This window comes from Emydura macquarii, unplaced genomic scaffold, assembly GCF_026122565.2.
Source record: "Emydura macquarii macquarii isolate MOO-44397 ecotype Brisbane River unplaced genomic scaffold, CSIRO-AGI_Emac_v2 contig_2768, whole genome shotgun sequence".
Classification (NCBI taxonomy): domain Eukaryota; kingdom Metazoa; phylum Chordata; order Testudines; family Chelidae; genus Emydura; species Emydura macquarii.
Genome location: NW_027132905.1, coordinates 31,667,882 through 31,683,123, shown reverse-complemented (window position 1 = coordinate 31,683,123; position 15,242 = coordinate 31,667,882). Strand labels below are relative to the sequence as shown.

At 49.3% G+C, this 15,242-nt stretch overlaps 2 protein-coding genes across 11 annotated transcripts in view; both read right to left on the bottom strand.

The window, feature by feature from the left end:
• The window catches only part of LOC137165623 (protocadherin gamma-C5-like), a 336,971-nt gene that overhangs the window by 23,499 nt on the left and 298,230 nt on the right, over positions 1-15,242 (bottom strand). For 6 of the 10 annotated variants that reach the window (XM_067566936.1, XM_067566937.1, XM_067566938.1 and 3 more), the window contains exon 2: positions 2,881-2,939. In XM_067566936.1, the coding sequence (XP_067423037.1) occupies positions 2,881-2,939 (59 nt within the window). Of the gene's footprint in view, positions 1-2,880; positions 2,942-5,156; positions 7,896-8,242; positions 8,447-11,708; positions 14,522-15,242 lie in introns of those variants that run through there. The other 4 variants (XM_067566933.1, XM_067566943.1, XM_067566935.1 and 1 more) reach the window with 4 other exon arrangements.
• Positions 8,479-10,975, bottom strand: LOC137165890 (protocadherin gamma-C5-like). The gene is made up of 3 exons (XM_067567397.1): positions 10,940-10,975; positions 8,617-10,582; positions 8,479-8,513 (listed from the first exon to the last, which is right to left on the bottom strand). The coding sequence occupies exons 1-3, from the start codon at positions 10,973-10,975 to the stop codon at positions 8,479-8,481; spliced, it is 2,037 nt and encodes a 678-aa protein (XP_067423498.1).

The following is a 15,242-nucleotide window of genomic DNA, read 5'->3' as shown; positions in this document are numbered from 1 at the left end:
AAAGGTATCTATAGCTACATCACCTTAAAGGAATATTTGCATACTTTTTAACACTTACGTTTTAATTAATTGCAGTGTTCTTGCTATAGAGTTTTTATTCTGGTTGACTTAAGATTGCTGGCCTAATGTAACAAACTTTGTTTCTGTTTTGGAAAGTGTGTGTGTGTGTGTGTGTGTGAGCAAATGCACCTACATGCTTTTGAAAATCCCACCCATTTGCATATCATATTCACATAGCTGATGGTGTGGAGTGGAATAAAGTTTTTACTGGCATGAATGTAGGATGTCCTTTTTATTTAGGAGTGATGAATTCACAGGTGAGTTATGCAGGTCATACCACACAAGTGCCAGGAACATCCTTATGCCACACCATGCCTTCATGCACTTTATAAATGCCACATATTTTACATAAAATGATACTGCTAATAACATTTCTAAGAGTATTAAAATGTTATATCGGGACTTTTTTAAAAAAAAAAATCTTCCCTCTGCAAAGCCAGGCTCCCTTAGTACCAGGAATCCAACTGTAGAGAGTTCAGAGGGAGAGAATAAAATACAACTAATAAATAGAAAACACCTCTAAAATAACCCCCAGTAGCTTTTCTTTAGACACAGCCAATTTCAGTCAGTTCCAGGGCTAAAAACAAGTGTTGTTCCATTGCAAAGTTCTATTTCTCTCTCCCCTCCATGTGGCATGGGGTTGACAGCCCAGTGCTGGAGGAGACAATTGTAACATTGCTAAATCAATGACAGACTGAACCGGAGCAGAAATCTGTGCTGCACTCATTTGGCTTGCTTCTAGACTATGAGTAGGGGCCCAATTTAGCAAACATTTAAGCATGTGCTTAAACCCTAATGCTTTGCTGAACTTGGGCCTAGAAGAACAAGCAGAACAGAAGGCAAATCAAAGCTCCCACTAAAGAATAATTCCTGCAGGCCGTGCCAGGAGCTGACCCATTGTGCAAATGTGTGACTGTGCAGGGGATAACCTCGGTATCTCTACATCCTGGTGACTTTTGCAGAATAAGCAAGAAGGATCACTAGCACAGGGTGACTAGAGTGTCTTCCCTTTTTCAAGGGCAGAGTGCTGCTTCCACTGTGTCATCTGCTCTACTGGCTCAGAAGCAAAGAAACCACCTGAAATCTCAATCTCACTTTCCCACATAGCATCTTGTGTTACTCCTGGACTGGCAGTCTGAGCATAATTTTGTTTTGAATATTTAAACATAAAAATCTGCAATCCAAATTATTTGAGATGGGGAAGTGGGAGGTTGATTTGCTTTCTTTTTTTTAATATAAATTATGTTTGTTGTTAGTTGGTGTTTCATATTAATGTACATGTGCCTAGAGATTGTCATGGGTGCATTTTTAATAAATCCAAAACTAAAGAATATTAAATTAACCAAGTTAGACCAATAGTCTCCTGACTATTTCTGACTAACCAGATTAATCTCAGAAATTAAGAGCCACATTAGTTAGTGACAGCTGATTTTATAGCATGTTTTCATGGGACATTGTATAAAGTACCATGAATGATCCCACCGGGCTCTGTTCCCAGAAAGCAGCCCTCTCTGCACACTCCTATTTGCCCATGATTTGCCTCTTTCACATTTCTGATCACATGAGAATTTAAAATTATTATTATTATTATTATTTGCATTTGGTGGCACCTAGAAGTCTATTGTGCCAGGCACTGTACAAACACAAGAAGATGGTCCCCACCTCAAAGAACCTATAGTTTAAATGTAAGAAGGATACAGCTGCTCAGCCTATAATGTGTGTGAAACTGTGTAGGAAATCCACAGGCATATGTGAGAAAGGCTGGAGGTAGCTCAGAGAGTCCTCCATTTGGAAGACAGGAGGGGGCAATTGGGTGTTGGATGTGTGCTGAGAGTGGAGAACCAAAAGGGCTATAAATTCCATGCATCTTTGATAAGCTGTCTCCTCAGTCTCAGTTTCACTGATCCGCAGGGAATCCACAGAAGTCCCTCAGTTACCCTGATCCTGCCTAGTACCTGTCCTATTTGGTAGCACGTGGGGAAACTCATATCCCAAATTTTGAAAATAATACTATTATCTACTACTACCACCATCAACAAATAGCATGCTAGGGAGAGTCAGAAGTTCAGGGGATTGCTATCCTGATATGGAGACTTTCACTTATTGGTCAGTAGTTCAAATCCAGCTGGGATAGAAAGTAATCAAAGTTTAACAACAATGTAAAATGAGCTGGAGGTTTCAATGGTTGCAAACTTGCACTGAAATAATTAAACCAGCTAGTGAAAGTCTCTGTGTAAACACTTTTATTTTAGAATAAATGTGTCTGATTTTAACTTGAGTCATTCTTTACTGACTTAAGCAAATCAAACTACAATGCTCTTATTCCAAAATAGGAGTGTCTACCTGTGCAGACTTGCACTGAAAAACAAAAGGTATGAATTCAAACCCATTTTGTTATTTCAATGCAGGTTTGTGTGCAGACAAGGCCTCACTCCAGTTTCCAGTGGGCAGGTACAGGGGAGCTAGGCAGACGATTCTACAAAGAACACTAAGAGATTTGGTACTAATATGACCCCTTTTTGGGTGTTTCAACAGAGAAGCCAAGGACTAAATTGCCCACAAGATTAAACTCCCCTTTCTGACCAGCAGCATTCCCCTCCAGGTCAAGTCTGAGCTCCAGAGGCAGGATGGGGGTAGGGTCACAGGGTGAAGGAAGTTTGCCCTGATCCCTAGACTATTTCTATTCTGTATATAAGCAGAGAAACTCCATCTCCCAAGCCACCAATCTGGCACCTTCCACCAGCCCTGAAATCATGAAATCAACAAGACAAATAAGAAAAGCCAGCATGTGGGCAGAGGAACAGAAAGTGAATAACTCACCCACTAGTTCCAGGTCTCTGGGCCTGCGAGAAACGCCAGTCCGTATTAGGCTGAGCTTGCTGCAAGGGAAACAGAAAAGTATTTTAATGCCTCTGTTATTGCCTTTGGAAATCAAAGCAAACTGATCCAAGATTATTGCAACCTGGAAATCCATCCATGCTTAGGAGAAGCTAAAAATGTAGATGAAACAGAATAATTTTAAAATTAAATGGAGTAACCAGAAATATACCTGTCCATGTAAAACAAACAAACAAGGACACAAAACAACCAGACCCTCCTCCCTCTTGAATATTTCTGAATCAAGAGAATTGCTAAAAAGCATGACAAAACAATTTGGTGAATAATCTTCCAGAATAAGCTCAGGAAACCAAGCTGTGAAAGAAACGAAGCATGCAATAGACTGATAAGGGCATCAATTTAATCTGAAGAACCCTATGGCACCAGAAATAATTAGCTAAGGGAGAAGCAGAGTTAATTGATACTGAGAAAGATGTGTTTTAATGCCGGCAGTGGCAATGTTACCAGAACGTCCTAATTTGTCCTTTCTCCCTTTCTAAAAATGCTGGCAAAGTGTCTTAATTTCACATTCTATATTTTAATTAATCTTTTCCTGGATACCGTGTCCTTGGTGCATTACAGTATTTTTCTGTCCATGTACAAAAGAATTAACCTTCCATGACCAAATGTATTATTTGTTTAGGAGACACAACAGACTATAGACATAACAGACCACTATGGAACTTGATTAGCAGGCCCTGTATCACTTTCCACCCACATTGTTTCATTATCAGACAATGGACAGTTTGTAAATAAAGAAACACATGAACCAACTCTATGTATTAAGTCTTTGTAAGGAGAGCTGAAAGGCAGAACTGTTTTCTGTCTGAAATACAAGTACTTCCAAAAATCATAGACTTCTAGCTATCTTCTTAATTAACTCTGCAGTAATACTGGGGTGCTGTTAGCACTGTAAAGATTTCTCCTGTGTTACCTTGGGAATGAGCAGTTTAGGCTTTATAAGGCAGAACAGGATTATTTTGCTTGTATATACAATTACTAAGGAAAATAGAAGATGGATACAGCTGACCTAGTTTTTAGTTAGCAGAAGATGTGATATTACTAATTTACCTACAGCTTTAATGATTATGGTAAAGAAAAGCCTCAGAATAATTACTGACTTTCCTAAATAGGGGTCACTGCCATCCAAGCTGTATGCAAATATAAAAGTATACCTATATATATTTAACTTCTATTTTAAAAAATATTTTTACACATATATACACAAGTACAAATACACACACACAAACATTTTGTAAATGAGACCTTCTCTATTTTCTGAAATGTTACTGTAATTGTCAGTCTCAATTTTAGGACATACAGTTACTGACAAAATAATTTTAGAGCTGGAGTCTAAAATGATCAAACCTGGGTGCCTAAATTTAGGCCTTTATATCCATGTATAAGCATTTATATCCATGTATAGGCATAAAAGTAGCTTTATTTTCAGATGTACTGAGCTCCCACAGATCTCATTCAGTTCAGTGGGAGCTGCAGGTGCCCAGCACCTCTAAAAATGGGGCTACATATTTATACCTCCAAGTTTGAAAATTTTGGCCAGAGTTGACATCATGGCATGATCAGCAGGTACATACATTACATACATTGGCCACCAAGTGAAAAGTTTCAGCAACACACCTACAAAATACAAAAAGATCAAAACTGATAAACTTTGTTTGGAAAACTACTCAGTTACAAGTCCAGCATCATATGTTCTGCAGAATAAAGTGGTAAGAGTTAAATACAAAGAACTTAATATTTAACCTTGAGAAATGCTCTGTGTAAGATGGAAAGCTTGTCTCTCTGATCAACAGAAGTTGGTCCAATAAAAGTTATTCCTGCCCCCACCTTGTCTCTTTAATATCCTGGGACCAACAAGCAATACTGCCTATAACAGTGCAATGTGTCACTTAAAAAGCTTCCATTATGTAAACAAGGAATGATCTAAGGAGAACACTGCAGTTCCCTAGGCCAGTCACTCTCAGTCTAGGGCTTTGGTTCTGAAATGTTAGATGCTATTCACAGCCAGGCATCCTTCCTTCACTGTGAAGAACAAGGACCCTTCCCCTCCCTCTTGCTGTACAGGTGAAAGTAATGCTCTTTCCCCAGGAGGCCACTAAGTGCATTGAAAGGACTGAAAGAGAAGAGTGGTGAATCTGGATATTTATGGACAGTTACACTGAGCAGAAAGGACAGCAGGACACACACGGGCAGCTTACCCCATCACAAGGACTCACTAATGCGCTGGCCACCTGATCAAAGGCAGCCATGCTCTCTCCAGTAGTAGAATGACTGAAGGGTTTTAGGAAGAGGAAATCCCCTTGGTCAGACATTGGAGAGAAACAAGATTTATAGTGCTGCGCCTGGGACACCAGGCCAGCTCCGCCTCCATCCAGATACTTGATGAAGCCTTCCGGATTCAATTGCCCGGGGAAGTTCGATGTGGATTTCCGGCCTGGCCTCCTACAACAACATGAGAGGGACCAGCCCGCAGCTCCAGGGCCAGATTTGAGGCACCTGGCGCCCAGGACTGCCAGCATCACGCATGACACCAGGGAAATGGCTACCAGGGAGATGATGAGGTAGAGAGTCACACTGGATGCCCTGTAAGGCGATCTGGGAAGGTCCAAGGCCTTGGCGAAGTCTTGTGCAGTCCTCTCCTCGGGGGAGATGACTAGCGCCACTGAGGCTGACAGGGGTGGGGTCCCATTGTCCCGCACCTGGACCACCAGCCTGTGGGGCGCCTCTGACTCCCTGAGCGCCTCGGTTATTCGGATCTCCCCCGAGTGGCGCTCCACCCGGAACGGACACGGCTCGCTGCTCTCCTGGAGCCGGTAGGACAGCCAGGCATTGTGGCCGCTGTCGGCATCCACGGCCACAATCTTGGTCACCAGGTAGCCAGGCTGGGCCGTCGAGGGGACAGTTTGCTGGAAGGGGGAGCCCTGGGGGACGGGCGGGTACACGATGGTGGGGGCGTTGTCGTTCTGATCCAGGACGAACACGTGCACAGTGGTGGTGCTGCTCAGGGGAGGGGCCCCAGCATCCTTCACCATCACCGGCACCTGGAACACTTTCTCCTGCTCGTAGTCCAGGGCCCGCCAGGTGGAGATGGTGCCGTTCTGCGGGTCTATATGGAAATAGGCTGAGAGAGGTAAAGCCTGCGCTCCGCTGTCCACGATGGAATAGGAAAGCTTGGAGTTGCCGCCCACATCGGGGTCAGAGGCGGATACAGAGAGCACCGAGGCCCCGGGCAGGGTGTTCTCCTGAATGTGGGCGGTGTAGGAGGAGCTGGAGAACTGGGGCACGTTATCGTTCACATCGGAGATTTGGAGGGAGATGGTTTTCTGTGTGGACCTCCGAGGGGAGCCGGAGTCCGTGGCCGTGATAGTGATGTTGTACCCTGCAGCCTTTTCTCGATCGAGAGGGCCAGCGGTGACCAGGGAGTAGTGCCCTTGGAAGGAGCTCACCAGTGTAAAGGGGAGATCGTTCCTGATCTGCAGATGGACTTGTCCATTTTCCCCGGAGTCACTGTCCTTGGCGCCGATTAGCGCGATCACAGTTCCCGGGGGCGCGTCTTCCTGCACGGGACTGGACAGGGAGGTCAGCACAATGTCCGGGCTGTTATCGTTCACATCCACCAGCTCCACCCGCAGGCTGCAGTGTCCCTCCATTGCAGGGGAGCCCTTGTCTCTGGCTCGGACTGCGAGCTCGTAAGCGCTGGAGTCCTCATAATCCAGCAGGGCTTTGGTTCTGATCTCCCCTGTCCGAGGGTCCAGGCTAAAGAGGCGGAGGAGTTTATCAGGTGCATTATTGCTAGTTTTGAAAGAATATTCAACCTCCCCATTCGGGCCTTCGTCCAAGTCAGTGACGTTTAGCTGCGTGACCAGAGTCCCTGCCCGGACATTTTCTTCTAGAAAAACTGTGGAAATGGGCGGATCACACACAGGGGGGTTGTCGTTGGCATCTAGGACGTGAACTGTGATCCTGGCAGTGCCTGATCTAACCGGATTCCCACCGTCAAGAGCTGTCAGGGTCAAATGATGGGCAGCCACGTTTTCTCTGTCCAGGGCTTTTTCCAGCACGATTTCGGGCATTTTAACGCCATCTCCCCTTACATGGATGCTCAGGGCAAAATGGTCACTGGCACTGAGTTCATAGGTGGAGATGGAATTGGCGCCCATGTCTGGGTCTTCCGCTACCTCGAGGGGCAAGCGAGTCCCTGGGTTCGCTACTTCGGTGATCTCTAAAGAAACTTCCTTCTTCGGGAACCGCGGCGCATTATCGTTGACATCCAGGATTTCCACCTCCACCCGGTGCAGCTGCAGCGGGCTCTCCAGCACCAGCTGGAGCTGCAGGGAGCACGTGGAGCTCAGACCGCACAGCTCTTCCCGGTCTAGTTTCTCGTTCATAAGCAGGGCTCCGTCGACCAGATTCACCTGGAAGTATTGGCGGCCGCCCTCGCTGACCAGCCGGAGGCTGCGGGCCGAGAGGCTCCGCACATCCACGCCCAGATCCTTGGCAAGGTTCCCCACAAAGGAGCCTGGCTCGCGGTCCTCGGGCACCGAGTAGCGTGTCTGGGCGGGAGCCGGGTCCGGCAGAAAGAGGAGCGCGCCGAGGAGCAGCAGCTGCCATCGCAAACTCTGTCTCCCGGCCATGCCGAGCTCCGCGGTGTGTGACTGCAGCCACCCGGCGCCGCCTCCCCCTCCTGCCCGGACAGCTGCCGCCCGCGAATTCGCGCCGCCGGTTCAACGCCCCCAAAGTCCAGTCCTCAGGCGCTCCGAGTGGGTGCCCGAGAGGGTTAGCGGCTGCCGGGGGGGCTGAGGGCTGCAGCCGGAGCTGGGGGGGGGGAGGGGCACTGCCAGTGGATCTCAAACGCTCAGTTCAGCGGCTGGCTGGCGAAGAGCCACGCAGAAAGTCGGCGGGCGGTGGGTGCTGACAAGTGACAATCCCTCCTCCCGACAGCGGTGCCCCTGCCCCAGACTCACCCAGCCTGCGCCCCACGCACGCTGGCAGGGAGTCACCGGCAAAGGATCCCAAACAGCAGGTGCTGAGCACCGAGATCGGGGAGAGCGGCTGGCAAGGGCGAGCTGAGGCTTGACACACAAGCCGGGCGGGGAGCGGGGAAGGGAGGGGAGGGGGGCAGACGCGGTACAGAGAGCGGCCCTGTCCTCTCCCAGGCCCGGCGATTTAGTGCTGGCCTGGCAGCGCGCTGGTGCCTTGCAGACACACCGGCCCAGCCAGACACGCTGCAGGTCACAGCGGGGGCGGGCTGGGGACGCAGCCTTGGCACAGTCAGGGAGCTCACCTCAGTGACGCGGCTGGGAGCAGCCGGGCTGCTGCCCGAGGGGTTCCCGAGGCTTACGGAGGGTTTCATGAACGTGAACTCGCTGATGTCCGAGACGGGAGAAAAGCAGGATCTGTACCCCCGGGCAGGGGGGGCTGTGGCGGTCACTTGTACATCGATCATGCCGTCCCCCAGGCTGGGCTGGTACTGTGCTTGTCCGAACAAGGGGTGTGGGGGGACCTGGAGAGTGTCCGCGTTCACACGGCAGTCAGCCGCAGCACGTGCATCACCCCTGACACACCGGGCACCCAGGCCCGCCAAGCCAGCCAGTGACATGGCTGAGAGGATCGCTAGTGAAACGATTAAATACAGTGTTAACCTGGGGACTCGCTCACTTTCCGCCCCGTGAGCCTTTAATCCCCTGAAGGCCTCCGGGGCACTCTCCTCCAGCAACACCACCAGGGTGACAGAGGTGGACATGGGGGGCTCTCCTGAGTCTTTGATTACCAAGAAGAGTTCCTGCGTGGAAGCATCCTGCTCCTGGAGGACTCGAGTGGTCCTGATTTCTCCGGAGCGGAGGGCCACTCCGAAGAGACTGGGGTCGGTTGCCTGCATTAAGTGGTAAGAGAGCCACGCGTTTGGCCCGGAGTCCAGGTCCACCGCTATAATCTTCGTTATTAAGGCGTGGGGGCTGGTAGAGCGAGGAATCCTGAGCTGTACTGTGGAGTCCTTCCCGGCCAAGGGGAACTGGAGCCCTGGGGCGTTGTCATTCTGGTCTGTGACGAAGAGGTGGACCACGGTCCTGCTGCTGAGAGCTGGAGAGCCGCCATCTGAGACTTCCACCTGGAACTGGAAATAAGGGGTTTTCTCATAATCGAAAGGCAACTTCGCGGAAATGTGTCCATTTGTTGGGTTTATGGAGATATATGTGGAGGGATCCGCAGCTGGACCTTTCCCCGGGGTGCTCAGAAGAGAATAGGAAAGGCGCGAGTTCTGGCCCAAATCCGGATCGGTTGCAGACACCGTGACCAGGATTTTCTCCACCTGGTTGTTCTCTTTCACGATGACTTCATAGAAGGATCTCTGGAACTGCGGCGCGTTGTCATTGATGTCTGCGAGGGTGATGGAGAGAACGGTGTGTCGGGAGAGAGGCGGGCTTCCCAGGTCAGAGGCGGAGATGGTGACGTTGTACTGGGAGCGGCTCTCGCGGTCCAGCGGTTCACTGGTGAGCAGGGAATACTGCTGCTCAAAGTCTTTGCGGAGTTTGAAGGGAAGGCTCCTGGGCAGATGGCACTGGACCTTCCCATGCTCCCCGGAGTCTCTGTCTTTTACGTGTAGCACAGCGACTACAGTCCCGGGAGGGGCATCTTCACTCACGGAGCTGGAGAAGGAGGTGAGGACCACCTCCGGAGGATTATCATTCACATCAGTGATCTCTACAACGACGCTGCAATGCTCCTCCATCGTGGGGGAGCCCATATCCTTGGCCTCAACTTCAATCTCATAGACAGAAGCTTCTTCAAAATCTACATTCCCTTCAACTCGGATTTCTCCCGTTTGATCGTCTATTGCAAATATCCTGCGCAAGGCTTCGGAGTTGTGGCTGCTGAGGGAATAGCGTACGTCTCCGTTAGGCCCTTCGTCCACGTCGGTGGCATTCAGTTGAATCACCAGCGTCCCTGAGGGCGAGTTTTCCACCAAGCGTGCTTGGTAGGAGGGTTTATCGAACACTGGATGGTTATCGTTGGCGTCTAGAACCTGGACAGCAATTCGTGTTTTGCTGGACCTGGGGGGAGAGCCACCATCCTCAGCTGTCAGGACCAAATGGTGGACAGCTCTGTGCTCCCGGTCCAGCGCTCTTTCCAGCACCAGCTCTGGGAATTTGCAGCCGTCTGTACGTGCCTTCACGTTGAGATTGAAATTCTCATTGGCGCTGAGGTGGTAGGTCTGCAAAGCATTAGAGCCCACGTCCGGGTCCTGCGCCTGATGGATAGGAAAGCGTGCGCCCAGAGAGGCCAGTTCATAGATCTGTAAAGCAATCTCGGTACTCGGGAATTCAGGAGGGTTATCATTTATATCCAATATTTCCACTTCAATGCGATAGAACTCCACTGGATTTTCAATAGCAAGTTTAAGATGCAAGAAACACCGGGAGTTCTGCCCGCAGAGTTGCTCTCTGTCAATTCTATCATTGACCACTATAATGCCGGTGTTCACATTCACAGAGAAATACTGGGAATCAGAGTCAGAAAGAATCTGCAGATTAGCAGCCGCGAGTTTTGCCAGGTCTGTCCCTAGATCCTTAGCAATATTTCCCACAAAGGCACCTCGAGTCAGTTCCTCTGGGATGGTATAACGGATCTGTGCGGAAGAGCATTGCAAAAACAAACACAGATAAAAGAAAGACAGGCGTCCCAGGCACCAGGCAGACTTTCCTGATCTTAGCATCCTGCTAAAATCCACAGCGAGAAGCTATGCACACAGCAAAGAAAGCGTGTCTGCTTAAACTCCTGGAAGATGAACTGTGGCTCTGTAATAAAGTATCCGACAGAAAGGGGTCTGCGGTCACTGTTTATCTTTCTCATTCATTGTTTTGGGCACATATTGAAAGAGGCAGATACAGCTCCGGAGGGGAAGGGGAGAGAGTACGTGCTGATCTCCAATATTAGCCTCTTATTCATTGGTTAAGAGTGTCTTCCCCTTTATCCAATCACTAACCTCCTTCCCAGGACAGCAACACAAGCACCAATCCATGTGCGGAAGTTGCTACTGTGTAACAAAGGTCCGTGGAACCTGCAGATTTTAACCTAGAGACACCAGGCAAACAGCAGACAATGAGAAACAAAGCCAACTCTTTGTGAATTAAGCAGGAGTGTGAGAATTAACGCTTGTAGACGTGTGACCTGGATTACCTATTTGCAAAATAGAAGCACTTCTTGAAAACACACACTGATATTTTACATGAACTGAAACTCTTTAAATAAGGTTCAGAAAATGTGCAGCCGGTTTCATTTGGAACTGAAAGTTACTTAAATGAGAACAAATAATAAATGTCTGTCCCTCTCCTTTCCCCTCCCTTCCCCCATTAGAGCGTTCAGATTAATTTCATGTAATTAATTTCTTTCACACTTCCTGTCATAACCGTGTTATAAACTTTTCATTGTTTAAGACACAATCCAGTGAAGTAAATCCCTGCAAGGAAAGGAACTAGGATTTTCTGATTCACAAATTAATGAACAGCTCATTGTGTGAGAACTAGTGTGTCTGGAGTATCTGCTTTACATACAAATATTTCGAGCGTTATTTTACATAAACCAAACCAAAGAAACCTTTGGGTGCCCAAGCGCACTTCATGATGGTGAGACATTTTTCACAGTTCATACCTAGATACAAATCACATGGGCTGCTCTGTCTTTGATCACATATCATGTACGCTTCAAGACACCAAGTCATTTGTGAGGAATGAAGAGCAAAAGCGCTATCTCACCTGACCGGATTCATTCAGTGTATTTGTCCCAGACAAGAAAGTATCAGTTTCCATCGCTAGGGCACTGGGTTGGGGACAACTCATAGGTCTCATAAAGGTGAAGTCACTTCTGTCCGACCCTGGAGAAAAGCAGGTCCGATAGCACTGGCTCTGAGAGTCTGTGGGCTTGAGTGTCACCTCCATATATTTCAACGTGCCGTCCGTGTTCAACTGAAGCTTAGGGCTGGAGTGTTTGTAAAAGTCTTTAGAGGGCGATTCGCTCAGGCAGCAACATGATGAATCGCTGTCTCTTTTCCTAAGGCACTTTGCAGATAATACGATGAAAGTAACTAGAGACACCATGCAAATTGCCACCAGCGCAATAATTAGATAGAGAGTCAGGTCGGATTTATCTTTGGGGTTTGTAAGGAAATCGCGAGACTTGGAGTTTTCCTCCGACGCTTTGTCTTCTAAGTAAACCAGAATGGTGACTGTGGAGGACAAAACTGGGTCCCCATTGTCCTTGATTAGTACGACGATTTTCTGCGCGGCGAGGTCTGTGTCTTGGAAGGCACGGGCGGTCCGGATTTCTCCCGTGTAAGGAGCTACCCGGAACAAGGAAGGATCTGTAGACTGTGGCAGCAGCGAATAGGAGAGCCAGGCGTTATGGCCAGAATCTGCATCCACTGCTGTGACTTTGGTGACCATGTAGCCAGCGGGAGCCGACTGAGGTATCCTTTGGGGCGCTGCGCCCTCTCTGCCAGTTACCGGGTGCAAAATGGCCGGGGGGTTGTCGTTCTGATCCACAATAAAGACATAGACAGTAACATTAGAGCTGAGAGGGGGAGACCCAGAGTCCTGCACAGCCACGTGGATTTGCAGCACCTGCAGCAGCTCGAAGTCGAAAGTGCGCTGCGCGTAAACATTGCCATTGTCCGGGTTAATATGAACAAAGGAAGAGGCTGGCGCATCCTGGATCTCACTTCCCGCTATAGAGTAAGTGAGGCGGGAATTTTCTCCCTGGTCGGGATCGGAAGCAGACACGGTGCACAGCAAGGAGCCCGGCGGGTTGTTCTCCTTCAGGAAGGCGTTGTAGAAAGTCTGAGAAAAGCGAGGCGGATTGTCATTGACGTCCGAAATGTTCAGCAATATCGTGGTCTCCGTGGTGAGGGAGGGAGACCCTGCGTCTCTGGCAGTCAGCTCAATCAGGTATTGCGAGACCCTTTCTCTATCCAGCGTCTCGCGGGTGATCAGTGCATAGTGGTTTTCAAAGGATTTAATTTTGAACGGCAGGTTCGGGGATATTCCTAAACTCACTTCCCCATTGACACCCGAGTCTCGGTCTCGCACATTGAAAAGCCCCACCACGGTCTCCAGTGGGGTGTTTTCTGGTACTGGATTCACCAAGGAGGTCAGCAGGACCTCTGGGGAATTGTCGTTGAGATCTTCTACTTCCACCTGGATAACGCAGTGTCCTTCCATTTCCGGCACGCCCTTGTCTCTGGCTCTCACGTGGATTTCATAGAAACCTGATTCTTCGAAATCCACAGCTCCCTGAACGCGGATTGCGCCAGTGGGAGGATCCAAAACAAACAACTTCCGGACGGAGTCAGAAGTGTGAACGCCAAAGGAGTATTGTATTTCTCCACTGGGGCCCTCGTCAGGGTCAGTAGCGTTGAGCTGAATAAGCAGAGTATCCGCAGGGGTGTTTTCCATCACGCTGACCTTGTAGACAGCGTGGTCGAACACAGGTGCATTGTCATTGATGTCCAGAACAGCCACAGTTATCTGCGCAGTTCCGGTCCTGGCAGGATTTCCCCCGTCGATAGCGGTCAGTACCAGCTGGTGTTCCCGTTGCTCCTCTCGGTCCAGAGCTTGCTCTAGCACCAGCTCCGGGAAGAGTTTGCCGTCCTTAAGAGTCTTTACGTTCAGTGAGAAGTGCGGGCTGGGGCTGAGTCGGTAGGAGCTGACAGTGTTGGTCCCTACATCCGGGTCCTGGGCACTCTCCAGAGGGAAGCGCGCAGCCGCGGTGGCGGACTCGGCTATCCTCAGCAGGCGATGGGCGGTGGGAAAGCTGGGCGAATTGTCATTCAGGTCCAGAATCTCAACCTCCAGGCGGAAGAGCTCCAGGGGGTTTTCTGTAACGACCTGCACCGGCAGCACACACCCCACGCTGGCTCCGCACAGCCTCTCTCTGTCTATCTTTTCATTCACCAGCAGAGCGCCGTTGGCCAGGCTCACCGCGAAGTACTGCCTGCTCTCCTCCGAGCCCAAGCGCAGCCTGCGACCCGAAAGATCCGCCACGTTTAAGCCTAGGTCTTGCGCCACATTCCCCACCTCGGTTCCCAGCTCCGACTCCTCCACCACTGAATAACGAATCTGCCCAGAGACCCAGCCCCAGCCGCACAGTGAAAACAAACTCAGTACTTGCCATTTCCAAGCGGGCTGCCCGGGGCTTCTGGGCTCCATTTCCGAGCTATCCTCTCCTAGACAGTCTTTGTCCTGTCCCAGCACACAGGAGGCACCGGGCTCTGGATACGAGATTCTAAAATCCCCGATATTCCCTTCCACGGCTCATTGAACGGCTCTCGGGTTTGCCTGGCTGCAGCAGCGATTGTTAGTCACTGAGTGGAGGGGGTGGGGTGGGGGAGGGGAACTGAATCATAGCCTCAGCGCCAGAGGAAAAGGAGGGGGGTAGAGAGAGAGGAAGAGCAGATCCCCACAGCCTAGATCAGCACCTCATTGGATGACAGCTCCATCCGCTCCCGGCCAATGACAACGCCTCCTAAACCCTTAAAGCTGCAGAAACGCGCGCCACAAGCCCGCGTCAGAAGGACCAACTCCCCCAGAATTACATTTCACAAGCTTTAGTCAGTGGTTCTGGCAGCTAAATTTAGCAGCTCAGATTCTTGTTCTCAAGGAAACAGCACGTCGTGGAAGCATAGAAGGCACAAATCCTCATTATTTTGCTTTAGCAACCACAGTCATGACTTCAGATGTCACCCATCTCATCTGAACAAAGGACAAATCCTGGGCTGTGATGAATGCAGAACTCTGGTCGCTGGAGAGTGTTTTCAATCGCTAGGAAAATATATTTATGAAAGCGCGATGACCCCTCCACATCAAATGTTTCATGCATTTGGCGAAATAGCCCCCAATATCACTTTGAAACCTTACGGATAACCAGATAGATCGGAGCACTTTCTAAACACCTAGCCACTGCCACCTTTCAACACAAGATTTAGAAATCCGTCAGGGTCTCCCAACACTACCACGATCATTCCCCCTCACCCCCCAGAACAGCAGTCTGTTTACATACACCATACAGGTTTTGAGGCCTTTCAGTGTATTTTAAAGGCACAAGGCAGATTTGCAGAGACTCATAATGCCACTGTGTACTTTTCTAAGGCTGCTGTACAAGGGCAATTGTACAATCATTAATGCTCTGCAAGTTGACAGAAATATCTTGCCTTCTTCACCAGGGACTCCGGTATTAAATCTAATCCCTCACTCAAAACCAAAGAGTAAACAGACGTTTTCAAATCGCAAGTCATC